Source organism: Marmota marmota, unplaced genomic scaffold (assembly GCF_001458135.2).
Source record: "Marmota marmota marmota unplaced genomic scaffold, marMar, whole genome shotgun sequence".
Classification (NCBI taxonomy): domain Eukaryota; kingdom Metazoa; phylum Chordata; class Mammalia; order Rodentia; family Sciuridae; genus Marmota; species Marmota marmota.
Window position 1 is genome coordinate 2,028,888 of NW_026000243.1, and position 27,712 is coordinate 2,056,599.

Here is a 27,712-nt window from a genome sequence, read left to right on the forward strand (position 1 = left end):
GGCGGGGCATTTAAACCCCCCGCTGACCGCCGGCCTGGGACACGCGCAGGCTCCGCGCCCTCCTGCGTCGACTCAGCTTCGGGTACCAGCCAGGCAAGATGCGGTCTTCCCTGGCTCCGGGTGTCTGGTTCCTCCGCTCCTTCTCCAGGGACAGCTGGTGAGCTAGGGGAGAGAGGCGCGCTGCCTCAGCTCGTGGCTAGGGGCGGGCAGGGACCGCCAAGTAGCCTCCGGAGGCCAAACTAGGTCCGCGGTGGCCCTACTCCCCGGAGGGGCGGTCTGGCAAGATCTGGCCCCGGGCTTTTTCACCTACACCAACCTGGAAGGTTGATAACACACAGACCCTGCCTTACTGCGTTCTCCTACTTCACAGTGACACTGATGAACAATGGGCTGCCTGGCAGAGCCCCCACACTTTCCCCTTTGCCATTGCCATCCTCATTTTCAAACAGGAGCACATACTCAGACCGCCTCACTGCCTCATTCTTGTAGCCCTGAGCACCTGGGGGATCTGGACATGCTAACTAAGGAACCTAGGCCGCGGGTGGTGGACCAAAAAGGTGGCTATATATTGGAGTTGTTCTATGTCCCTTTCAGTTTGTTTTAGCCATAGAGTAACACAGAAACCAGAACTCAGTGGTCCTGGCAGCTTATCTGGAGGAGTTCCAGGCCCTGGGAGACTTGGGACTGTATCTGTAACAGCTCCCAGCTGGGTGGTCGCCCCCAAACAGGTGAGCCAGCTCCCAGAGTACATGTCCTCCTGATCACAGTGGCCATGTGATGGCCTGGTGGTGGGTGGATAAGTTTCAGACATTCTTCATCAGAGCAATTTGGAGCATTTTGCTTGATCTGCACAGTAGTGTATTTTTTTTCTTTAATATTTTGGTGGTTGCCATCATTTACAACTTATAAAATTTAACAAAAATAGCCAAATTCGAGGCTTCTCTTGAAAAACATATGACATATTAATACCAGGCCTTAATTCCCAATTAAATTAATAGGAATTAAAGGTCACGTCAGATAGGTCAGGTACTTTCAAGGCAACAAATTTGTCCTGGTTTTAAAATAGTCTTTCGTTCCCAACTTTCTCAGTTCTGGGCAAATGAGGACACTTGGTCACCTAGGCACTTTGAATTGGTTGTTAGTACTTTTCATTTCCAACCTTCTTCATTCATTTAGATTACTTACCTGGTCCTTTTTGAGTTTGAGACTATTAAATGATATTTTTTTCAGAAAGATAAGATCATGACTTTCATAAGAATATAAAAATTAACTTGTTAAAGATTTTCTTTTAGGGCTTGGGGTTGTGGCTCAGTGGTGGAGCACTTGCCCAGCATGTGTGAGACACTGGGTTCGATTCTTAGCACCACATATAAGTAAATGAATAAAATAAAGGTCCATCAACATCTTAAAAAATATTTTTTTAAAAAAATTTATAATGCAGAAGTCAGAAGATGTTATAATTGGTTCAAAAGAGAATCCCGGGAGGGAAAATGGACAGTTAGTGTCTAGTGCATATGGAGTTTCAATTTGCAAAGAAAATTGAAAAAAAATAGGAGTGATGGATGTACAATAATGTGAATGTACTTAATGCCATTTAAAATGGTTAAAATGGCAAATTTTATGTTATGTACCTTTTAGCACAATTTAAAAAACCAGAATCCAAAGAACATACCCATTTACAATTTGGGAATATTAAAGCCACACTACTTTTTCCACAGGTTGGGATGGAAAACTATTGGAATTATTGTTCATAAACATATTTTACATGACTTATTGGTTTGCTACCATTTCAAAAAACTGTAAAATAGCTCAAAGTCAATGAAAAGCTAGAATCAGATAAGTGAAAGCTGGATTCAGATAAATTGAAGGTATATCCTCTGAACAATGCATAGTTCTGTTTTGTTTTCCTCCACAGACTCCCCTGTTTTGATGATGATAATAATAATTATTATTATAATCTCCAAGAAAGATTATTCTTGATCACAAAATAAAGCTGGTCCCATTAGATTTGATCTCATTATTTACTAAGACACAGCAAGAATATTAATTAACAGAGCTTGTTAAGTTTGCTTTGCCAAAAGTTTTCATGAGGAATCCTGGATTGGACTTTTAAAGTCTTTTCTTATTTATTGTCCTGAGGTTAATAAACCATACCAAGAAACTGTTTTCACTAGGTTTTACTTGCTGTTCTTATAACTTTTGGCAAATGCCTCTCTTTTCAAGGTCCCCCAAATCTCTTAAGCTTCCTGGATGCTACAAATGATGACATTCCTTTTTGCCTATAAGGTTGGGAACTCAGCAAGCTACTTTTCTTGGAAGTGTTTTATTAGTATTGGCTCCAAAAGGTAAAACTTAGTTCTTTAAAAGGGGCTGGTTATATCTGATAAGAGAACATCTTTGTCAAACACAGTATTCCAGCCAAAGACTTAGTTACATAACCAATTTTTCTAATTATGTGTCAGTTTTTAAAAAGTCAGAGAGGAACAGGGAACAGATTCTTATTGAACCTTTGCAAATAGTCATATTACCATGAAAAACAAGAAGAACCAATAGAGTTTCTGAATTCTTAGGAGTTAGATAGGAAGGATAAGACATTTATTAATGTTTCATTTCAATTTATAAAAGTGAAGTCTACTAAATTGTTATGGGTTGCAGATCGCCTAAGAAAAAAGACAAAGGTCTTCCTAACACTTATATCCTGGAAATGGAACATAACAAAAATATTCAAACATATGACAGTCATCCCTCATTGGTCCATTTAGTTCCATATGATTAATTTTTTTGTTCCACACAATCTTGGGTTAGCAATCTCATAAACCCATCTGTTTTAGGCAAGGTCAATAGGATCACAAGTTCAATGCTAGCCTGGGCAAGTTAGCAAGACCCTGTCTCAAAAAGTAAAAAAGGCAGCTGGGCATGGTGGTGATTACCTGTAATCCCCACTGGCTGGAGAGGCTGAAGCAGGAAGATCATAAGTTCAAAGCCAGCCTTAGTAACTTAGCAAAGCCCTAAGGAACTTGGCAAGACCCTGTATCAAATTAAAAAAATAAATAAAAGAGCTGGAGATGTAGCCCAGTGGTCAAGCACCCCTGGGTTCAATCCCTGGAACCAAAATTAAATTAAATTTAAAAAGACCTGGGGATATAGCTGGGTCATAGAACACTCCTCAGCCAATCCCCAGTACCACGAAAACAGTCGAACACAAAAACATCCATTTCTTGATTAAAGAGTCCAGGAACTCCTAACTCAATTCATTAGTGTGTTCTCAAAGTTGCTCAAGTGGTGCCATCAGAACTCTGTACCCAAGAGTAAGTGCTTGTCAGAAATAGTTGTTAATAAAAAAAAATGGGGGGCTGGGGTTATAGCTCAGCAATAGAGCACTCACCTCGCACATGTGAGGCACTGGGTTTGATCCTCAGAGCACCACATAAAAATAAATAAATAAATAAATTGTGTCCATCTTATTAAAAAAAATCTTAAAAAGAAAAAAAAATTGGCCTATTTGATTGCAAAGTCTTTAGGAGGCATCAGAACAAAATAAAAACTATTTGTAGATGACATTTAAAAACTGCTAGTCAACTTATTACTGATATTTTTCAAGTATGAACAGTCTCATGAGAATTATGACAAAAATAATTCAACTGACAAGAAAATTTGTTTGCTTTTGTAGTATTCAAAACAAAAAGGAGCCAATACAAATAACAACAGCAAAAATCTATCCAGTGTTTAAAAACATAATAAGGCTAATTCACCACCATGTACCTCTCTGAGGAGCCTCAGTTTCCTTCACCAGTAAAAATCAGGTGGTTTTGAAGATACATATGATAGTCTGTGTAAACATGTTTGACCTCCATTGGCTGTTAGAGGGTGCTTGATGGGTGTTCTTGCTTCCTAATGAGCATGGGTTTGGATTCCTATCAAGCGTCAAATGAGATGTAGTTGTGCTGCAGGTGCATTATTGCACTTCACTCTGAGGCCTGCAGAGACAATTAAGACACGATCCTATCTTCTCTGAAGTAAGGGTAAAGCTGGAACAGGTTGTGTACACACAATCAACAATTTTTGAAGGCACTGCTTTGTGTATTGAGTGTCAAAATGTGATGTTTTGTATGTGCCATGTCTTTTAGAGGTCATTTGAGTTGATTTTGAAGAAAACTGCCTTTTTGAACATGTCTGATACATAAGGTATTAGAGATTATAGTATAATTTGCTTGGCGTATAGAAAACCTGATAAAATGGTGGCTTTTCATCTTCAGAGATGGTATTACTATGGCTAAATGTTAATCCAATTTATCTTTAACCTGTGTTAAACAAAATATAGGCTGGAATGGAGGCAAACAGGATAAGTACTTACAGTCTGAAATAAAATTAGAAACAAACTCTATAACAACAAATTCCACTATTATGTAAAATAATATAATATATAATGCACCAATAAAAAAAAATCTTACTGTTTTCACATGTCTCCAAGGAGAATGTTAAAACAGAGGTAAAGAAAAGAGCATAAGAAGCTAGAGGGTTATTGGCCCTGGGCCTTGGACTCTTCATCTATAAAATGGGGATGTAGTAGTATACTTCATAAAATTGTTGTGAAGTTTAAATGGGGTACTACATGTACTTATATTGGTGCCAGGCTCATATTAAGCACTAAGTAATCATTAGTTATCAATGATTATTCTATTCACTCTTCCTACTAATATGTGCCAGGCATTATTAATTTATAATTCTTTTAGAACTGCAAGGTATTAGTTTTCTCATTGAACATATGGGTAAAATGAAGCACAGAGAAGTTATGTAGCCAGCCCAGCATCACAAATGACTGGTAAATGACTGAATTGAAATTTGGATCTGGATTAGTCTGACTCTAAAACCTATGGTCTTCCCACTGTCCCACCGATGATAGTGTGGGGTAGTGACATGGCCATTTGGCCTTAGACAAATCAATCTCTCTAAGGCTCCATTTTCTTTACTATGGAAGGGAAATGACAATGTATCTAAATCACAGGATTGGATGAAATTAAATAAGAAACTATTTAAAACACTTAGCACAGTGCCTAGCATATTTAATATTTGTTGGGTACTGGAAGATTTCTGTGATGGAAGGGATTCATTCCCTCTCAGGGGAGAAGGTCAACTTTGACTGATGGATCTGGAAGCCATTACTTAGGGACTAGTAACAAATGGCTCCGGCCAGCAGGCGCATAGTGTGTCCAGGAAGCAGCCCCTGGAAGTGAGGCTGGAGGCAGGTGGCATCTGGTGTTCAGAAGCAGCTCCCTCTAAGCATGATCCTAAACTGTGAGGAGCTTCTGCCTGGCAGATGTTACTGTTCCTCCTCCTCCTATCAGACCTTCTGTCATGGTGTTTCTGAGCTACCGAATGCCAGAAGATTCCCTAACCCCAGGACTGGCTGGTTCTTTTACTTCTGCGCCAGCATCTGCATAGGCATGTTTGGGGGCAGCTGGCAACATGGGCATCTTTTCAGAGGAATGACAGTGGCTGTTGCTTATGGGGCTGGGCATTTTTCTTGGGACCTGTGAGGGGGAACTCGGGATGTGAAGCCAGTGGGAGGAGGGACCAGGTTGACACAGGAGCTGGATGAGCAGGAATGGGTGTGGAGGGGGAGCAGATTGAACAGGCAAGATGAGCAGGAGCTGTGAACTCCCACATTTTCCATTTTCCCCACACCCTAATCTTCCCACAAGGGCCAGTCAAGAACTAGGCCAAACTGGTGGCTGCAACTAGGACAAATGATTCTGCTCTGTGGAGTTTGCTTGGAAGACACAGGAGAAAAATGTTGGAATGCACACCCAGAGAAATACTGTGTATGCCAGATACGTCCACATCCATTATACTTCATTTGATCCTTATGACAATCTTGGGCAGGCATTCATTCTCCTTTTCAAAAGAAGATCAAACTGAGAAGTAGAGAGGCTAAACAAGTTGCTCAAGGTCACAGTAAGTGGCAGAACCAGATATGAAAACTTAGCCTCTTTTGGCCTAAGTCTGATGTCCTTTTCCCTATTTTGCCATGGCCCTAGATTAGATTTACCCCCCCGCCCCAGATGCTATCCATGTAGCTTTTGCTTGAATTACTTTCCTGATTCCTACAAAGAGGTGCTTGGTACAGGCAGCAGAAAGCGCTGCTTAAGATGAGCTATGATGAGCAGAGGCTGCTGTGAGAAGGAATGAAGGATCCTGCAGGACCTGGAGGAGCAACCCATTATCCACTGCGCCTCCTCCCCCACTGAGCATGTGACCCTGCAGTCCCTTCCCCCAACTGCTTGTGAGTGCAGTCTGCGAAGCAGCTGCTTTCTGTGTTTCCTCTTCTGCCCTGTTGTTTCCTCTTTCCCTCCTTACAACACAAACTGGTGTGTACCTCACTGGCTTGGGTGGAGCTGTCTGACTCAGGCTTCAGAGATTGACCGGAAAGGCAGCAAGGAGTTTGGAATAGTCTATATGCTTGGCTAAGGCCGTATTTCTTCAGTTGAAATAAACCAGTTGGGTGCTGAGGTTGAAGCTGGGCAGTCCCAGAAGACCAGCAAAATCAAGGTCAGACACCAGGATTTGTGCCCCTGAAGCCCAGGATTCCCCCATCTGGTTGTTGTGAGGTTGGAATGTGTATGAGGGCTGTGTAGTGGGTGGTGTTCCTGCTCTCCTTTTAGTCTCTGCCATGATCATCCCTGGGTCCTTTGTGCTCAGGAGACGTGAGTCAAGGTGAAGCCTCCAGAGGACCTAACAGGGAAGGCCTCATCTTACCTCCCTGGGAGGGACCATAGCTCTGCCTTCATCACCACACTCCCGTCTGTGCTGTTCACACAGCCTTGCTTCAGAAGAAAATGGAACTTACACCTGCTGGCCACCCTGCCAAGCCCCACGAATTTGGATTCTTGCTCAGCTACCCAGATTGTCAAAATGAAATGAAGCCGTGCCTTTTCATTCTGTCTGAGCACACAGGATTCCTCTACTCAGCTTTCTCCTCAAGCAAGCCATCTAGCCTATATTTTCCTCTTTCCTAAAAAAAAAAAAAAAAAAAAAAAAATGTTCATCTTATCCACTAATTTCATCTAGAAGCTTTGGGTTTCCACAGCTATGACTAGTGGCTCCTTCTTTGGAAAGGATCTTGAGGATTCCCTGGCTCTGGGACTGGCTGGTTGGCCCTTGGTCACCTTCATCTCTCTGAGCAGGTGCCCAAGTCTCACCTATAGAAAGGGGGACAAGAAGCATAGGATTTCCCTGACCTAAGAAAGCTTTGTACCATTGGTCCACAGACGCCCTCCCAGACCTGGCATGCCCTTGTCCCATCTTGTATGCTGGGAGTCTGGTTCTGGACTCTGACCCTGTGCTATCTGTTCCCAGCAGGCCTTTCCCACTAGGATATCTCCTAGTGTCTGGAGGGCTTGGTAAGGGTGCAGGGGTGGTGGCAATGTTACCATTGACCCTGGCTTGGTTCTTATAGTGCCCAGCCCTCTATCCTTTTTAGACCTGCTGACCCCAGAACAGGCACACCCACAAAAGGGCCACCAAGTTCCATTTCCTCAGGGCAAGTGCCAAGGTCACCTGCAGATATAGCCAGTGCACCCTGTTGTGTGGTCTCCAGGGCAGCCCCAGACACCATCCAGAAAGTCCTGGTTGAGGAAGAGGGTGAGGGGATCAGTCACTGAGGGAGTTATAGTCCCCATTGGCTTTGCTGGTGGACAGGACTGTTAGAAAAATAGTTGCAAAGCAAGAAAGGTAGATGCAGAGGGTGGGGATAACTGAGTGGCCTTCAGAAAGAGGGGCTGTTTCTATCTTCTCCAAAGGTCAGAGACCCTCAGCTGTACTTGTTCTTACTGGTTGTTTTATTTATTTGTATATTTGCTCTAGTATTAGTGGTGATAGGTCCTTTGCAGGGTCAGTCAGTTTATTTTTTATCTCTTGCTACTGTGGCACGCTCTGTGCCCAGTTCCTATTCCAGATGCATTCTTAGTGCAAAGTCTTAACATGGTCAATAAAGCCATTATCATGCTCCTTTGAAAGAATAAGTTGGATTGTCAGCTAACAATTAAGAGATAGCTAGTCCCCCTCTCTATCTGACTTGGTTATTCAGTAACCAGTATCTGGTAGAGGGAGGTGGGATTCTAAGAAGTGCCACCTCTTGTCAACAGATTTAGAGGGTAATGAGGCAGCAAGCCCCACCTGGAACTACCTGCGAGCCTTGCACCTCATCACCCTTGGCCCTTGACCTGCTTGCCCAGCCTGGTCCTACACTGGGATTGCCATCCCTCTACTCACAGTTGTGCATACCTTGTACCCTGCTCCCCTTCTGGGGCCCCTTGATTCTCAAGGGAAGGGCTTGTGAAGAGAAGTGAAACCTCCCAGGTCCCACCCACAGCAGGAGAGCGTCAGCTCTCTGGCCTGCAAATTGAGTGTGTGTTCATAAGCTTGACTCAGTTTAACCCAGCCCTTAATCTGACCTATGTCCTCAGGCCCCTTTGAATGATGATACCTGAGCCTTTTCTTGAGAACACCCTGACAAGTTTGCACGGAAAGAGCATCAGACTAGGAGAAGGCCTGCCCCTCCATGCACTGTGCCAGTGTGGTGTGACGTTGAGCTCAACCCCTCCATCCATCTGGAGTCCAGGCTGGAAGTCCCAGAGGAATCCAATGCCAGGCTTAGCATCACACAGCACAGCTAAGGACCCCTGGATCCAGGAATCACGACTCTCCTGCTCACTTTGGGGATCAAGTTTTCTTTTTGGGGGGTGGGGTGTATTGGGGATTGAGCTCAGGGGCACTTGACCACTGAGCCACATCCCCAGCCCTATTTTGTATTTTATTTAGAGACAGGGTCTCACTGAGTTGCTTAGCACTTTGCTATTGCTAAGGCTGGCTTTGAACTGTCTCCTGCCTCAGCCTCCCAAGCCATAGGGATTACAGGTGTGTGCCACTCTGCTCATTGGAGATCAGGTTTTCTAGGAATTTGGGTGTAGGTCAAGCAGGTCTCTCAAGGAGGAGAGGGCTGGAAAATCACAGCATGCCAGTGTAGACCCTGCTGATCCTCCTGTCTGCCTCTGAGGGAAAGTGGGAAGGCCTCAGCAGGTCAGAGTCACTTCTTTGTACCATTGCAGGCTCTCCATAGGCACTCCATCCACCCCAGACAAGGTGAGGGTGCTATTGGCTTCAGATATTTGTGTTCATGGGGACCCAGGTATGCCTCCTTTAGAGGTGGGGGAAGGGGCTGGAATCCAGGTTCTAGAAATCACAGTCTAGAAGAGTTTGGTACCGGTGACAGAGCAGCAAGGCCTGTCTCTGTCCTCCAGCTCTTCTTCCTCATCTGTTAAGTCTGAAGCAATACTAACTTCTATTTTTAAATGCCTACTGGGTGTTAGGAATGTGATAAAACCTGTCAGTAACTCTAACCTGTCGGTAGCTCTGCGAGAAAGGTGATAAACTGCTTTTTAGAGGAGTGAAAAGGTTTAAGGAATGAATCCAGCTTTTGCCTGATTTCTAAGTCCTTGCTGTTTTCTCTTATAGACATCAACTCCTTGAAATACACACCTAGGGGGGCCCAAGATGCTGCTGTGTCCCCTGGGATAGTTGGCAGGTAGAAAAAACACAGGGAACAGACCCTGCACTGAGGAAAGCTAGCTGGGGATTCCCCCAGAATCAACAGGATAGAAGCCTGGGTGTTCCTAGGACTTCGCCTGGCTCCTGTCCAGAGCACCCTGACCTAGGTGTCCCTCAGTGGCTTTCTATCCTCAAGAAATAGCCCAAACTCCGTTGGTTGGCACCCAAGGCCCTGCTTGGTCTTGGCTCTGCCTCCTTCCAGCCACTTCGTCTATATTTGGCTCAGTCCCACCTTACAGATATCCGGAGCCATGCAAAGTTCCCTAAACAGGTAGTGTTATTTCACGCCTCAGTGCCTTTGCACAAACTGCTTCCTCTCCCTGGCATATCTTTCTGCCCAGCCATGATTGACTTGGCCTCTTCCTGCTTTTTTTTTTTTTTTTTTTTTTAAGATACAACTGAAGCCTCACCACTGGAATCTCTTTCTGAAAGACACTGCTCCCATTCTGTTGGGCCTGGTGTCCCTCCTCTATGCTCCAGTGTCAGAGGCAGGACTTCTTTATTTTATAGCACAGTCACACTGACTTTGTCTATCCTGCACTCACATGTGAGTTCCAGCAGGGCAAAGATCCTTCTTATGATTCCTCCTGCTATTTCCAGATCCTTAGGCTGACACCTGGGACATGGAAGGCACATGGGTCGGCAGAAAAGCAGTCTTGTTTCTGCCAAGAGAATCAGGATGTTAGAAATGGACATGAATATGTCTGTCCTCTGGAACAGTTATCCTACCTGGAGTTGGAAAGCACAAGGATTCTGGAGGAAAGGGACATGGAGCAGATGAGGAGGTATAGCTGGGACCATAACTAGGAGAAAGTCAAGGAGGGTAGGCTGAGGTTGTTGGTGGGCAGCTCCTGGCATGTGGGAGTGAAGCAGTATGGTATTATTGGGGAGTGGGGGTGGGAACAGAAGGGTTGCTGGTAGCCAGGCTATCCCTTTGGGCCCTCTTTGTTTCTGCTCAGCTCCTGAGAGGGCTGGGTGTGCCTGCTGAAGTGTAGCCTGGCCTCCTGGCTACATCAGGCTCCATAGCTGGCAAAGACCCCATTGCCTGGCTTTTCAGGGGCCCCAGTGGGGAGGTCCTGGAGGTCTTTCAGATCCAGAAAGGATCTGATCTGTCACTATTGTGATAGTGACAGAGACCTAGAGATGAGCATAGGAGGATATTGTGTTCACTTGTCTTGTGAGATGGATGGGGTTGATACTATATTCCGGTACAACTGAGGAGTGAAGCAGAGGCAGAAAATGTTTACCCAATAAATGAGTGACAGGTGTCTCTGTCTTTCCAACTTTTCCCTGAATGAGGCAGCATCCCAGGCAAGGGCAGCACTGGTGTTCTCTAGGTGAAGTTTCCTTGCACCTACTTCCTTGTTTGTAGAAGGTCAACTAGACACCCTGTCCAAATTCTCTCAGAAAATTGACCTCAGCTTCTAGAAATCCCCAAACTAGGAGTTGTGTGCCATATGGCAACCAGTAGAACCAGAAAACTTTTCTGCCACTAAACTGCTAATGTCAGTCACCAGACAGGCACTTGGAATAGAATTCAAGCCTCTAGAAGACTCCTGTGATCCATTCAGGTGTCTTTGGGCAGTGAAATCCAGACTACATAGTTGGAATTGCATTTTTGATGGAATGGAAAGACACTGAAAAATTTTATGCAAAGTAATGGAGAAGGCCATGTGTAACTTCATTCTCTTAAGCAGAAAAACTTAAAATGGACAGAATGGAGACAGAGACCCTCTTAAGAAGTGCAAATCCAGGGGTAAAGTGAGACGGGAACTGATAGCCCAACCCAAATTTGGGCTTTGCTGAAATACTCTATTTCACAAGTGAGAGCCTGCACTGCTTCATGACATGTTTGAGGGAAGTGAGTTTGGGGTTTGGGTATAGATTCCCAGAGAGGACAGAGTGAGCATCTAGTATCTGCTCTTAGATTCATGGAACTAAGGGATACAAAGATTTCCAGAGCCCTCTTACACACTTCTCATGAGATGTTTAATTGATGAGCCAAAGAACTGGGTCTTCCTAATGCCTGGATATTTCTCTCAGGCTGGGGGAACCATTTTTTTTAAGGTACATTGTAAGCATCCACAGTACCACTGAGCTGCATCCCAACCCCCATTCTGAGGTCTATTTTCCACTTTCTTTCTGGTTCTCAGCAGCTGCTGACTTGGCTCAGCTGATGGCCTGCTGTCAAAGCAGACAGTGACTCAGGCAGGCACTGCAGGCTCTTCCTTCCCCAGACCCTTGGGAGAGGAAAAAGGCCTAGGCTGCAGTGGAAATTTTGATTGGTGTCTGACTGGGACTGTTCTTTCCATCCCAGGCCAGTGGATGAGATGCAAGGCAGGAGGTGGGAGAGGGCACATGGGATGTGTGTGCCACAGAGGGAAAGAATGATCTTTCTGTCCAGTGGAATGGACCAGCCTGAGACTATGAAGGAGAAGACTTGGGTTCTGTCACCAGCTGCCCCAGCTGACTCATCTCCAACTGAGGCCTGGACTGTCTGCTGTGTTCCAAGCTCAAGGCGACTACTGACCTCACTTTGAAGACAGACCCTCCTTCCTCTGCAGTTCCCTCCCACTCCTATGTTTCTGACATTTAAAAACCATCCCAGCTGGGTGTGGTGGAGCACACCTATAATCCCAGTGGCTCCAGATGCTGAGAGATCATGATTTCAAAGCAAACCTCAGTAATTTAGTGAGGCCCTGAGCAACTCAGTGAGACCCTGTCTTTAAATAAAATACAAAAAAAGAACTGGGAATGTGGCTCAGTGATTAAGCGCCCTTGGGTTCAATCCCCAATAAAAGCAAAAACAAAACCATCCCAGATCCCTGCCACCATCCCTGTGGCTCATACAGACACCCAGAAGCCCTTGCCTAGATTAGGCCACAGAGAAACAAAGGGGCTGGAAAGCAACAGGAGCAGGGGAGGTGCTTCCCTTTAAGGTGTGGGTGACTGGCCAGTCTATTAGAAACCTCAGGATTCTATTAGAAACCAGGGAGATAATGCTCCCAGCAATCTGTCCTCTGCCCGGCTGTTCTGAGCCTCCCCCTGGCCTCTGCCCCTGAGAATTTGTGTCTAAAAGGGAACCTGGAGATAAAGAGTAAGTGGGGCTTAGGCCTTGGGGCTACCAGAGCAGGCACAGGCTGGAGGCAGCTCCCAGCTGGGGTTTGGCTTCCTGCTGACCCAGATGCCTGGCTTCTTCTGCAGGTTCCGTGGCTTCACCCTGCTGCTTACCTTCCTCATTTATACCTGTTATCACATGTCCAGGAAGCCAATCAGCATTGTCAAGGTGAGGCTGGGTAGTAATGGAGAATGCAGGACATGCTTGGGCCAGCAGATGTGCACTTTAATGGAGTGGTCTTGTCCTCAGGCCATTACCTGCCTCTTTCCCTTTCCCTGGTCACAGAGACCACTCCTTCCCCCCTGGCAGATACTCAAAGTTAGTAGCTCTTTTTTTTTTCCCCCTCAGGAATATTTCCCTATGTGCTTCTTTTGAGTTTGTTCAGTGTTGGGGGTATGGATGGGATGAGAAGGCAGGGATCCTGGGCTCTATTTGTCCTGCTTACCAGTCTGAGATAGCCACCTTTCCCTATATTCAGTCACTTTTAAGGAAGGTGCGGGCAGAAGGGAACAAGGAATCTGGGGGAGCGGGGAAAGGCAGTGGTGCTGGTGTGTTGGGGTAGGAGGTCCTTCTCTTCTCTGGGCTGAGTGGGGTCTGGGATGATGAGATGACCCCTGACCTATGCAAATCATTGCCTCCCCAGAGCCGTCTGCACCAGAACTGCTCAGAGCTGATCAAACCCATCAATGATACCCACAGTTTAAATGATACCTCGTGGTGCAGCTGGAGTCCATTTGGTAAAAACATGTTGCTCTTCTCCACTCCTGTTCCCTCTTCCTCAAGAAGGGGCTACCCAGAGCCAAAAAGGGCTTCCAAGTGGCAGGGGAAGCTAAGCAGTCAACTTTCTGTCTCTTCTGTCTGCTTTCAGATAAAGATGACTACAAGGAATTACTGGGGGCTGTGGATAATGCCTTCCTTGTGGCCTATGCCATCGGCATGTTTATCAGGTAAAGAGGGGCAGAGCCTGTGCCCATCTAGAGTGGAATGGTTCAGAACTGCAGCCTCCCCTTGTCTAATCTGGGGGCATCAGGCTAAAGGGTGAAAGCTGTTTGCTCCCTAGGTAGGAGTGAGGCCAAGACTTGTGCATGAACCATCAGCCTCCTTTCCTCACTGTGGCCTCCAAGACTGCTCCTTTACCTGGTGGACTCCCACTGTTAACTGCCCTTTTTCCTGGAAGATTTTCAAGATGCCCCTTTTGAGTTGACTTAGCATTGGTGGGTGTGAAGCAGGGTCCCTCTAAAGATGGCCCTAGATGTGGAGATACCAGGAAGCTCCTATCCTGTGCTGTGTCTAAGGTTAGCCCAGCAAGCATGAATCTGGCAAAACCAGTTTGGAGCTCACTGATAGGAATCACAGATGAATAAGGCAGGGTCCTGCCTTCAAAGAGCTCACAGCCTAATGGGGCGACCCAGGCATCATCTGCTAATTACAAAATGGCAAGGTGGCTCTAGGATAGAGAAGGCCATCAGATGCTCTGGAGTTCAGAATACTTACAGAGTTCAAGCAGGGGGATTGGAGAAGATGGGGTTGTGGAATGCTTCTTGGAGGATATGAGCCTTGAACTGGTAAAGAGGTCATGGGCCTGGTAGCAGAGAAGGGGATCTAGGCAGAAAGCACAGCATGAGCAAAATAAGGCAAGTGAGGAAACAGGTTTTCCAGAGAGGAGATTCCAAGGAAGTAACATAAGATGGAACTAAAGGATGAGGTCATGTGCCAAAGGCCTGTGTGTCAGGTTGTGAGGAGAGAAAGTGATTGAGGGTTTTTACCCCAGGTTTGTTTCAGGATAGATCAATCTGAGGGAGAAGTGAGGGAGAGCAAGATAGGTCATACCAAGGGGAGGCTTTTGCTTTTTTTTTTTTTTTTTTTTTTTGGTACAAGGGATTGAACCCAGGGGATATACTTAACCACTGAACCACATCCTCAGTGCATTTTTAATTTTTTATTTTGAGACAGGGTCTCACTAAGTTGCTTAGGGCCTCATTAAGTTGCTGAGGCTGGCTTTGAACTCATGATCCTCCTGGCTCAGTCTCCTGAGCCACTGGGATTACAGGCATGTGCCACTGTGCCCAGCCCAGAAAAAGCTTTTACAACAGACCAAGCTGCTGAGTGTGAGTTCCTACTGTGGTAATGAAGATGGAAGAGTCAGCACACTGCAGAATAATTTAAGAAGCAGAAAGCAGCTGTGCATGCAGCTCAGTGACAGAGCATATACTTAGCATGTGCAAGGCCCTGGGTTCAATCTCTAGCACTGCAAACATTAAAAAGGTAGAATGGTGGGCCTCAGAGACTGAATGTGAGAGGTGGGAAGTGAGGAGAGGCAGAGCCTCCTGTGGCTCCCTGGTCTGTCTTGAGCAGCCAGGTGGGTTGGTGGTGCACTTCTCTCAGATCAGAGATCAGGCCAAGGACCTGAGTGGTGAAAGGAGGAAGAGGAATTCAGTTCAAGTGTAGAATTTCTAATGTTTTGGGGACATCCAAGTAAAGATGTCCAGAAGGTGTCTGGATATGATCCTATAACTCTGAGGACCAGATCAGGACTGAAGATACACAGCTGGAACTATTGAGCATATAGGTGAGAGTTAAAACGTAAAAGTGATGCAAGAGATTGCTCCCACAGGGAAATCATTGACAAGGAATGGCCAGCCACAGGGGAAGGAGATGAGCAACAGTGCCTTCACTGTATGGCCAGCAGTGTCAAATAAAGCAGAAGGAGTTGACTGGGTATTTGGCACATGCCTGTAATCCCAACTACTTGAGATGGCTGAAGCAAGAGGATTGTAAATTCAAGGCTAGCCTTTTTTATTTTATCTCAAAATAAAATAAAATAGGACTGGGGATGTAGCTCAGTGAGAGAGCACACTGGGTTCAATTCCCCATATTGGGGGGAAAAAAAAAGGCAGGAGTCCAGGAAGTGGGGGCTGAGGTCAGCCTTGACATGTGACAGCACAGAGGTCATTGGTGTAAACTTTCAGTGGCTTGGGGTTAGGGGAGAAATGAAGTGGTAGTGGACATAAAGGATATTGACCATAAATCTAACTACTTCTTCTCCAGTGGAATTTTTGGGGAGCGGCTCCCCCTCCGTTATTACCTTTCAGCTGGAATGCTGCTCAGTGGCCTTTTCACCTCCCTCTTTGGCCTGGGATATTTCTGGAATATCCATGTACTCTGGTACTTTGTGCTCATCCAGGTACGAATCTCCATCTTGTCCTTGGGTCTTTATTCCAATCACTAAAAGGACCCCAGAGGCCACTGTCCTTCCCATCTGTCCCCAGGTCACAACAGATGGAGACCTGGACTCCCTGCTCCCAGTTCAGTTCCCTCCATCACACTGTACACCCAACAGCCATGAATTATTAGCTCAGTAAATCTGCCCTGAACACAGCACTGAGATCCCTTCAGAAGGCATGAGAGGCTTGGTCTCTGCTAAGTCTTGAGCTAGAGGAGAAATCAGCTCATGACATTGGGGTGTGGGTGGACAGGCATGTGAGGGAAGGGCAAGGTTTGTAGTGTAGGGTGTGGAGGGCCCCTCAGCGTCACATTGAACTTCCTCCACCCAGGGCTGTGGAGCATGGCCCAGGCTTGTTCTCACCCTCCATCCTCTCTCCCTACAGATCTGTAATGGACTTGTCCAGACCACAGGCTGGCCCTCAGTGGTGGCTTGTGTCGGCAACTGGTTCGGGAAAGGGAAGTGAGTATGACGAAGGAGGAGGGTGGGAAGGACCTTGAGGGCTGGGACTACTGAGATGATTACTCACGGCCCTCTGGTGTAAACTCAGGGGAAAGAGTAGAGAGTGCCTCCTTCAGTTGGTTGATGTCCACAGGCTGAGACACAAATGTTTCCATGGGAGCAGTGCTATTTTTGTCGTCCATGAGGATTTAACCCATAGTTAAGGCAACCTTAGTTATACTTTTTCTCAAAAAGAATGAATTTCCATTTTGAAAGAAGACACAAAGAGGCCTTTAAAATTGGTTTTGCTATCTTGAAAAAAAAGAAGAAAGAAAAAGAAAAAGTTGCCTTTGAGCAAGATTTCTCACCCTCAGAGCTATTGATATTTTGGTCATTGGGTGCTTATTAGACAGTGCTTAGTGCATGCTTGGCAACTTCCCACTAGGTACCAGGAGCAAACCCTGAATTATGACACCCTCAAATTTCTAGATGTTACCAGAAGGGGGGGCACAATTGCTCCCCAGTTGAGGACCTCTGCTTTAGAGTAAGATTATGGTGCAGCAAAAGGGAAGAAAGAGTGGGGGCTCCACACTCTCTGTGTGGTGAGAGCTCTCACCTGTGCTTGCTCAGGGTGCTGGCAAAGAGGGGTGGAGCCCAGACCAGTTGCCTGCTTGGCGACAGCCCAGCCCTCCCCCTCCTCACTGACTGTGTCTCTGGGGTTTTGCAAGTCTAGGAAGCTTGGGCACCTCCTAGAGGCTGTGGGCAGCCAGACTTACAATCTTGGCCAGGGTCATTACTTTCTCTACACTTCTTCCCTTTCCTTACCTCCCCTGCAGGCGGGGGTTCATCATGGGCATCTGGAATTCCCATACATCTGTGGGCAACATCCTGGGCTCCCTGATCGCCGGCATCTGGGTGAACCAAGAGTGGGGTCTGTCATTTATTGTTCCTGGTGTCATCACAGCTATCATGGGCATTATCACCTTCCTCTTCCTCATTGAATGTGAGTGGACCCCACAGACCCCACTAGTGAGCCTCCCAGTTCTCTGTTTCTGGGAGAAGGCAGTCGATACACTGGAAAGATTGCTGGGCATGGGTTGGAGGATCAGCTGTGTGTTGCTGAGACTCAGTTTTCTCATTTGCAAAATAATAATAATATCTACTCCCTGGAATGTCTGAAGGATTAAAGAAGTTACAATGTAGTTAAAACGTCTGCTTTTTCTGGGCATAGTGGTGTATGCCTGTAATCCCAGCAATTTGGGAGGCTGAGAATCACAAGTTCAAGGTCAGTCTCAGCAATTTACTGAAATCCTCAGCAATTTAGCAAGACCCTGTCTCAAAATAATTAAAAAGGGTTGAGGATGTAGCTTGGTGCTAAAGTGCCCCTGCGTTCAATACCCACTACCACACACAAAAAGAGCTTGGCCTGTAGCAGCCCAGTCAACACTGGTTGGCTCTGAGGGGTGTGGGAAAGGGCAGGTGTGGTTGAAGGGCCATGCTCACAGAACCTAGTCTCTTTCATTTGGTACATTTGACTGTTGTCTTCCCCAGTTTCTTTTCTTTTTTTTGAGAGGGGAAGGGGAGGTACAAGGGATTGAACCCAGGGGCAATTGACCACTGAACCCCATCCCCAGCCCTATTTTGTATTTTATTTAGAGACAGGGTCTCACTGAGTTGTTTAGCATCTCACTTTTGCTGAGGCTGGCTTTGAACTCACCATCCTCCTACCTCAGTCTCCTGAGCCACTGGGGTTACAAATTTGTACCACTGTGCCTGGTGTTTTCCCCATTTTCTGACATCTTGTGAGGCCTTGTGAGTTGGCAAGACTGGGTTTATAGCCACTTTGTAGTCCAAGAGGCAGTAGTGACATGGTAATTAGGAGAGCCAGGCCTAGAAAACTGGCCTCCTGAACCCCAGTGGCCATTCCGTCATGGAGGGGAGACCACACAGGAGATGGTATAGCCAGCTTCCTGTACCAGCTGTAAAGTGAAAGCTGGCCTGTAGGGAAGCTTCTTAGAAGATTTTTTTTTCCAGACCCAGAAGATGTGGACTGTGCCCCTCCACAGCACCACGTGAGTGTGACCCCTCCCAGCTCTATCCCTGCCTTCCCTCCCCATGATCCGGGCTGGACCAAGGAAGATCTGGGAGTTGGAGGAGGGAGTTGTGCCCCTCCCCCGCTGCCATTGACTTCACAGACCCAGTATTAGGCCATTGGACTAACTGGCTAAAAATCCAGTGGGCCTGGCAGAGTCAGTCCTATCCAAGAAAGAGATGCACACCTCCTCCTGTTCACCTGGGCCACGCTCTAGCTGGGTAAGGGGGTATATGGACCAGCTTGCAGTGAGGGCTCTTCTCTTCTGCACAGGAAGGGTCAGACAAGGACCAGGACAACCCTGAGGACCCTGAAAACAGTCCCTACACTAATAGGGAGAGCAGCCAGGAGACCATGACCAGCTGCTCCAAGGAGCCATGCGCTGAGCCTGTGGCCATCAGCTTCCTGGGGGCACTCAAAATCCCGGTGAGAAGTTTATGGAATGAAGGGAGAGAGGGATTTTCTAGATTTTTCCACTGGATATCAGAATATCGGATGGGGGATGACTAATGATTTCCAGAATTTCCTTATGAGAGAGGTGGAGGGGCAGTAGTGGGCTTGGGGAGGGCGGTCTGGGAGACTTGACACAGCATGGAGCAGCAGGCGTGTTGCTTCCTTTGGGATTAGGTGTGGGTGTGAGTTTGTTTTGTGGAAGGTGATAAACAGTCCCAGGGTAGTGCTGAGCCACCACCAGATGGAGGATCTCTTGGACCCTATTCCATCGTGACCTTCTTTATGCTCCCCAGGGTGTGATCGAGTTCTCTTTCTGTCTGCTCTTCGCCAAGCTGGTCAGTTACACCTTCCTCTACTGGCTGCCACTTTACATCTTCAATGTGGGTAAGTCCAAGGGACAGAAGGGCTAAGAGCAAGAGATCTCCAAGGAGAGCAAGGCTACTTCTGGTGGGGGAGGAAGCCACTGCGGCACTGTGTGAGACTCCAGTGTGCTGAGCTTCAACTAGGGCATGAGGAGATTTATTTAATTTTTTTTTTAAGTGGGAAGCTCTGTACATTATACCTAGACCCTGAGTCCAGCTGAGTTCACCCTGACTCCAAAGATCTGTTCTACCATCCTCCCTTGTCTTCTTCAGCCTGAGAGTAAGAAAAACACCCCACTCCAGGCTGCTTGGCTCACAGGTGGGTGGAGCTGGGTGCTGGAAAGGTCTACCATGAGTGCTTCCCCAGCCCAAAGAAGAGGCCTGCTGCTGGCAGTAACCACAGGGCCCTTCTTCTTCTTCTTCTTTTTTTTTTAGTTTTGATGGGCCTTTATTTTGTTTATTTATTTATATTCGGAGCTGAGAATTGAACCCAGTGCCTCACACATGCCAGACAAGCACTCTACCACTGAGCCACAACCTGGCCCCAAGGGCCCTTCTTCTATGGGTTTTATGCCTTTGTATTGAGTTTTGCTGGTCTGCTTTTGGGGAGCTGCCCCACGTCATGGGATACTTTTCCCTTCCCCTGCTCAGGGATGTACAGATGAAGAGAGATCACTTGTGATATTGAAAAAGAGTGTTTGATATCTCCTTGACCTGGGCCTCTGCTTTTCCTTGAGCGGGGGTCTCTATCTAGCATGCTTCACCTTCCCAGACCCTGGGAGCCTCAAAACTCTACCTCTCACTCAGGACCTCTCACCCAAGGCTGCTCGACTCCCTCAGCCCTGGGGAGGGACGATGTTGCCCACAAATGTTGCTACATTTGTGCTTGCTCTGAATAGGAGTCCTTGTGGATTAGTCATGGCCAGATCTCAAGCTGCATCTTGCCCTTTAGCTCTACATTAGGGGCCCCTCTTGGTAATACTGGTAGAGTTCTGGGGCAGTTTTGTGGACACTGTGACTCTTTGTTTTAAGGCCTTGGCTCTGACTTCAGAATATGAGTCAACATTGGGGGAGGGCTACAAGTCAAGCTTCTGGACATTCCTTTTTCTAAGCCTAGAACCAAGGCCTGGGCCCAAGTTCCCCATTTCCCTGCAAGTCTTCTTCTCGTTCTTTGCATTAGTAGAGCTCTAAGGTGGCTGGGAAGGGCACTTAGTGGAACCTGCTGTTAGGTCAGGAGTGGAACAGGGCGAGTGGCTGATTGGGCTGAGGCTCAATGAGAGTGACTGCACTCCGGGGGAAAGATGGCTCTTGGGGTAGGGTTCTAAGGACCCAGATCCCAGCTTTGTGAGACAAGGTCTATTCTAAGAGGTTAAAGTCATCCTCCAGGGGAGAAGGGCAGTGCAGGACTGGAAACCAGAAAGACTAAGTCCCAAACTGCTGCAAAGCCACTCTGCAGCCCTGGCAAATCACTGTGCCATGGGCTCTCAGCTGGAAGATGGGGCTGGATCAGGGCCCTGTAGGGATTATTCTGCAGCACGCAGAATGCTTGCCCTGAACCTCTGGGTGTCTGACCATGTATTTGTGTTTTCTAAAGCTCACTTTGGTGCCAAGGAGGCTGGGGACCTGTCTACGCTCTTTGATGTTGGTGGCATCATAGGTGAGGCCCTGACCTGCTCTACCAGTAGGCTTCCCTGATTCTCCTTAGGGGTAAGGAAAGAAGAAATAGGTCCAATGGGCTGTGCCTGGGCAGGTGGCTCTAGAGAACGGTCTTCTCTGCTCCTGCAGGGCTGGATAGGCCTAAGAAAGATGGCTTGTGTGGTTTCTCATAGTAATGGGTGCCAGGGAGGGATGTGGAGGGAGACGCTCTGCTGGTCCTTGATGTCAGGTGCAGGCCAAAGCTGAGTAGGGCAATGGGGGGAAGCTGGGTAGCAGGCAAGGGGATGGCGTCCTCCTATCGGAGGGCAGTGTTTGAGTGGTGTGTGTTCCAGGTGGCATCATGGCAGGGCTCATCTCTGACTATACCAACGGCAGAGCCACCACTTGCTGCATCATGCTGATCTTGGCTGCCCCCATGGTGCGTATAACCTCAAGGGCCAAGTGCCTGTGAGCAGATGTCACAGGCCTCTGACCTGTGTGCCCATCTCTACATTTATGCATACAGCTATCTCTTGTACATGTGAGTGTACTCCCTGTGCACACCTGGGAGGAGGAGAAGTGAGGGTCAGAATAATAAGGCCCCTGGGAAAGAGACCAGGACTGGGAATTTTGGAAAGGGATTAGTGATTATTTGACCTTGGTAGAGAAGAAGGAGACTAGCTACAAAACTTCTTGACCAAGAAAAAGGAAAGAGATTGAGGTTAAATAGGAGAGAAGGCTTTTTAGGAAAAAAGTCATGTTTTAAATCTTCCATCCCTGGGTTGCTTAAAGACCTGAGAAGTCTGGGTGTGAGAGGGAGGAGGAATAAGGTGACATCTGGTGTTCCAGATCAGGAAAGGGCTGTTCTAGCCCATCCAGGGGAACCTGGATGTGACTCTGCCTCGCTCCTCCTCTCACAGATGTTCCTGTACAATTACATTGGCCAGAATGGGATTGTCAGCTCCATAGGTGAGTGGGCAGTGCAAGTTCTGTTAGGCCACAGAAAAGTCCCTGCTTTGGGAGCCCAATGATGCTGGTGTGGGGGTATGAAGGGTAAGAGCTAGGAGGCCTGAGACCTTGAGGTGTCATCTACTTTGGGACTCACTTCTAACTGCACCATTTCTGCTGCTGTCCAGTGATGCTGATTATTTGCGGGATGCTGGTCAATGGTCCTTATGCACTTATCACCACAGCAGTCTCTGCTGATCTGGTAAGCAGGCCACCCCCAACCCAGTGCACCAAGGACCACTCTGGGGACTTGATCAGGGCTTCTCTCTCCATGGCCACTTTCCCATATCCCTTTTCCCATCTCCTTTCCTACAGGGACAAGACCCTTAAAGTCCTTGAGAACCCACCACAGATCCCTTTCCTCAACATCCAAGCCCTAGTCACTACACTCCCAAGTGAGCCTCCCCCTGTCCTGGTCCTACTCAGTGCTGCTACTTAGCTCAGTCCTTCCACTCTGCTTCTCTCCTCAGGGCACTCACAAGAGCCTGAAGGGCAATGCTAAGGCCCTCTCCACTGTCTCAGCCATCATCGATGGCACGGGCTCCATAGGTCTGTGATGTTAATTTGGCTTTTGGCAGCTGGACCAAGCCCTGTCTTGGACAGACTGCTTGTTGGATTACCCTCAGGTGGACAGGGAAGGTGTGGCCCACTTCTCATGAGGCTATGCTTTGATAGGTGCTGCTCTGGGGCCCCTGCTGGCTGGACTCATTTCCCCCACAGGCTGGAACAATGTCTTCTACATGCTCATCTCTGCTGACATCCTGGCCTGCTTGGTAAGCATTGTTGGGATACACCAAGGGGTATCAGAAGGGTTTTTTTTGTCTCCGCAGGTTGGAACCCTGTACTGGGGGTTCTAGGGCAACAAGAACAGCAGTTCTTTGATCAGAACTACTTTGCAAATGGGGGTGACTCCTTTCTCTGCTGCCAATGCATTGGTCAACTGACCCTGGGAGCTATGTACTGATGCTCACGGTGCCCCCCTTCCCTCTGTGCCTTGGACTCCCCACAGTTGCTCTGTCGGTTGGTGTACAAAGAGATCCTGGCTTGGAAGTCATCCCTGAGCAAAGGCAGAGGGTGAGTCCTCCTAACAGTGGAAGCCCCACTTCTCCCGACCTCATTCTTTAGGCAACCCACCTGGTGCTCAGTTACTCTACACCCATTCTGAGGCTAGACCAGCCCAGACCTCAAGGATGCTGAGCCAGCCCCTCTCTGAAGTGCTGTGTGAACCCCTGCCCCACCCCAGACCCACTAACCTGTCCTCTGTTGTCCCCGTGTGTCTCTGTAGCTCTAGTCTGGCCCTAACCCATCCGCGATAGTATTTTCCTCAAGTCCCACAACTTTTGTGAGTATTTTCTTCAAGTCTGCGATTAATGTGCCACTAGAACATGGGCTGCATGCAAATCCTCTCCCTTCCAATGTGATTTTTTTTTCTTTCTCTTTTTTCTTGGGAGCCAGGTCCAGAGATAACCTGGACAGAGCATGGTGCTTGGGAAATGTTTCCCAAGGGGTCTGAGATGCTACCGAGGATGGCAGCCTCTTCCCTGAGGGACAGCATTAGGGGCATCCTCTAGGACAGAGGGGGCAGAGATGGGAAATCATTTTCCCTCTGAACTTAGGCCTATCCACATGTGCTTCCTGAAGTTCAGAAACAAAGGTCATCTGGTCCCTCTGTCCAGGGTGTGCAGAAAAAAGCAACTACCAATCAGAGGCTCTGAAACAAAATTTGAATCAATCGTCCGTTGGTAACCTGGTGTGCTGTCTGCCTGGTGTCCGGTGGTGGTGGTTGTAGGGGTGGCAGGAATAGGTTAGTGGCTGAAGCAGGGGCTAGTCAGAGGCTGACACTGTCTGCTGGTGCTGGTGGTTGGACAACTTTCCTGTGGCCTTTTTGGCTCTCCTTCTGAGCAGGGGCCTCTTGCTCATGAGGAGCTGGTTGGAGCCTGGACCAGGGTTGGATATGAGGAAGAGCCCCCTGGGGTCATGGTAACCCACACAGTATCCTGGAAACATTTCTGGGAAACACTTCTGCTTTAGAAAGGCATCACACAAGGAGAAAAACTGAGAGCAGGAAGCAAACTACAGTTTGCAGGAAGCATTCACAGGGTTTGTCCTGCTCTGGAGGAGGGGAGCAGGGAGTTAGATAGCTTGATTTAGCTCCTTCCACCTGTATTCCTTAGGCCAGGTTTGAGGAGGGGAAAGGGGAAAGAAGGACTATTTAGTGAGCATTGCTGTGTGCCTGAAATGGAGTTGAGCTTTAGATATAGTAGCTCACCTCTCAACCATATCAAAACAGGTAGTATCATTTAGAATGAGGACCCAGTTCTGGAACAACCTAAGAAGGACCCAGAAATGTAGGGGTTTGTTTTGTGCACTGCTGCCTTTCCAAGCTAGTCCTTCTCCATGGAAGGCATGTGTGGATGTATAATAATTTACTGGAGTGGAGAGAACACTGGGCTGGGACTGTTGAATCCCTGGACAGTCCTGCATTCTCTGCTCACTCTGCTCACTCTAAGATTGTGGGTACTCCTTCAGATTTCCTGAATCCTTATGCAAAAATGGGGATGCTTATCTCTAAATACAGGCAAGGATGACCTGAGGTTGAGGCAAGATGAGATCTGTGATATTGCTCTGTAAAGCTGTCAAATGTGGCATAAACATTGTGAGGTTTTCTCCATATTATTCCCTGCTCTAGAGGTAAAAGGGAGCCCTAATTCCAGGGAACAGAGATGAAAGGCAGGAGCTTATTAAGTTGTATCTCACTTTCTCTTCCATTTTCACTTTTCTTCATACAGGTATAAAGAAATATGAAGCCTCGATTGGAAAAGAAGTGTGGAGGGTCCCTGTTGGGTCCCCAAAGCACTCCACATGGGCAAGACAATGGAAATTTCTACTGACAGGTGAGGCAAAGCCTCCTGATCCAACACCAGCCGACCTAGCCCAACCCATGAAGCTGCTAAGGGTACAGAAAATTCTCTGTGGGAAGGGACTGCCAAGCCAAGGACATAAAAGGCTCAAGGACTGAGCTCTGAGAGCTGCAAGCAGAAGGGATGGGATCAGAGCAGGAGGGAAGGACATGCAGACTACTGCTTATTCAGATTCCATGACTGAAGGCAAAGACTATAGGACCAAGGCCTGGAAAAGGTGTCTCTTCTTCGCATGTTCAATTCTCATTTCTGTAATCACCCAGTTCCTGTAGGAGTCATCTCTCCCGTTTCATAGGTGCCCAGCCTCTCTTTGTCCACAAATCAGTCTTCTCTGTGTATTTCCCCAAGTTGGGTCCTCTTATTCTACCCCCATTTGATCCTGTTGATAACTTCTTAGGCCATTTTGATTAAAGCTTATGGCTGTTCTTCCAGGGCCAAGACTATGGTAGGGCAAGAGAGCTGCCTCAGTAAAGGGGCACTTACTCTTGGGCTTGTGTGTGTGCCCATCCTGACAGCTGAATGCCTCTTTGCCTCACCCTGGTCCTTAGCCCTTGATGATGCCTCAGTGGACAATGATATCAGTGTTAGTGTTATGGGAACTGATGGGGTGAGGCACGACTGAGAATCCTAGCATGTGTGGTACACGCTTTGAGAATGAATGCCAGTGGATACTGAGTGTGTACTACACACCAGCTCTATCATAGGAATGAAGTAGACAATGCACAGTTGAAAAGGATTCTCACCACTAGCACAAGTACCAGGATGACAAGAAATGAGGGTGCTGCTGGTTCTTTTGAGCAGCTGCTAACATGCTGTTGCTTGGAGCTGTCAGCAGCCCCCTTCTATCCAGTGTTCTGATGTGCCTGCTTCTACACCAGGTCGTGGGTGTGACATGCCAGGCTGACTCCTGGCATTTTCGACTGACTTCTATAGCTACCCATCAGTACTAATATAGATTTCCTTTGCCAGCTGTGCTGTGCTAATCCTTGACAGGTCCTGGCCCAGCAGCAGCAAGCAGGGTTCACAGGGTTTGTTGAACTAGGGTCCCAGGAGCACACATTTGGTGTGCATTCATGGAGGGCATGCTAATGACATTGATGACTTGTGGAACATGCTGGAAGCCTCCAGCCTCATAGAAGATACAGCCATTGTATTTACTGGGATACTGGGTGGGCTGGTGCAGTACCCTGGATACACAGGTTAAAATAAGTTGTGTTTGCTACAGTGGTAACACCTAGGGGAGTCTCATGTGCTTGATACACACTTTGGCTCTGGAAGGAGTCAGTCAGAGATCTCTAAGTCTTCAGAGCCTACAGGGGCAGGACCTATGATATATGGCTTTATGTTCAGAATTTATGATTACTTCTCACAAGACCGGAAAGATTTATCTGACTTTAACACCTAGGAGGGATAGGCTTAAGGAGAAGCTGTGTTACTTCTAAGAGCCACTAGATGGTGATACAATCCTGTGGTAGAGTCCAGCGTGGGCAGGTGTTGCGGCCCTGCTTCCTGGAAGGGAGAGTGCAGAGGTTTCCTTACTGGCTCTCTCTGCTGGGGATGATGGTCAGGGGAGAGGGTGTGGCTCTTCTGGAGGTCTTCTCTTCCCTACCTCATAGGAGTGGTGTGGAAAGGAGATCATGCCCTTAAGGAACTTGTCTCATCAGGGATAATATAAGGGATATGAATAGGCTTATAAATGACACAAGCCTCCCGCTGCCACTTGCAGCATTTTATCACCTCTGCTCTCATCCATCCTCTTCCCCAATCTGCTGCATAGCACTGGTGTCTGTCATAAATGGATGCCATGCTGCTCTACCAAGACTAAACTCCCACAGGACAAAGGAGTGAAGAAAGAAAATGGCAGCCCACCTGTCACGTTTCTAAGCTTGTCCCTTCCTGCCCACCTCTCACTATTTGCAGCAACTGAATCAGTTGAGCATCTGCCTGTTTAGCCAACAACTCTTAAGGCGATCTGAAGGGAGACTCCAGCACTAGGATCTCTGGGAAATGAACAAGACATATCAGCTCCTCTCAGCAGATAAGTCTGGCACTGGAGAGAAGCAAGAAACACTGTGGGGCTCAGAGCATGGCCTTGGAAATGAGGGCTTGGGCTGTGGCTGGGCAGTTGGGGAAAGCTCCAAAAGCTGGGGGTTCCACAGTGCTGAGATCTGCCCCTTGGCACTCACCATCTAGGGCCAGGCTGCCCGCCCTCCTCAGCTCTGGGCATTGGCTGTTCACTAGAGGCCTGGTACCTGCCTTCTCTCTGGGCCTCTGCACTCACACGGGGCTAATGCAGGAGCATTACGTTAATTAGTTATTCATTTAATTTAACTTCACATTTGGTCTCAATTAAGCTTAAAATGTTCTTCCTGGTAGATGCTACAATAGCACTTGTAATTAAAAAGCAATAATTCTTTGCGTTTCTCCTTTAGAGATCCATTGGGAGGTTGGCTAGTGTGTGTGGGACTAGTGTTGGTGGAAGGATATTGGGGGAGGAGGAGGTAAGAAGCAATGGAAAGAAAGGGAAAGAAGCTCTCAATAGAGCTTAGCATTATGAAGCTGCCATGAAGACTAGTAATTGGGAGGAGAAACTCAACATGCCATGGGGATCTGGGATTGAGGTGTACAGAGTGGCTGCAGAGAACCCTAGGAAGTGGATAAAACAACAGACCTTGCACATAAGGTTGTGGGAATGAAGAGAGGGCCAATGGAGCGTAGGAGACATTCCTGATAGCTGGAAGATGGGACCATATATTCCATAGTAGGTAGATAGAATGTGTTCCCTCCCCACAAGAGATGTCTGTAACCTAATTCCCAAAACCAGTAAATATGTCACTTTACCTGACAGATGTG

General features: G+C 47.4%; 1 protein-coding gene across 5 annotated transcripts; it reads left to right on the forward strand.

Annotated features, from left to right (window-relative positions):
• The first annotated feature begins 6 nt into the window (after window positions 1-6).
• Window positions 7-25,435, forward strand: Slc37a2 (solute carrier family 37 member 2). Of its 5 annotated transcripts, none has more exons than XM_048796238.1 (19): window positions 7-157; window positions 12,811-12,892; window positions 13,368-13,461; window positions 13,593-13,671; window positions 15,773-15,908; window positions 16,333-16,409; window positions 17,225-17,391; window positions 18,423-18,460; window positions 18,754-18,906; window positions 19,227-19,317; window positions 20,890-20,952; window positions 21,284-21,369; window positions 21,851-21,899; window positions 22,067-22,140; window positions 22,409-22,487; window positions 22,614-22,711; window positions 22,948-23,012; window positions 23,224-23,280; window positions 24,728-25,435. In XM_048796238.1, exons 1-18 carry the CDS (start codon window positions 99-101, stop codon window positions 23,252-23,254), a joined length of 1,521 nt encoding a protein of 506 aa, XP_048652195.1. In that variant the 5' UTR covers window positions 7-98; the 3' UTR covers window positions 23,255-23,280; window positions 24,728-25,435. The 5 variants fall into 5 exon arrangements, 4 of the variants coding, with proteins under 4 accessions (XP_048652195.1, XP_015354480.1, XP_048652198.1 ...); XM_048796240.1 differs by lacking the exon at window positions 7-157 and adding an exon at window positions 3,082-6,549; XR_007344697.1 differs by lacking the exon at window positions 22,409-22,487.
• The last annotated feature ends 2,277 nt before the right edge of the window (window positions 25,436-27,712 follow it).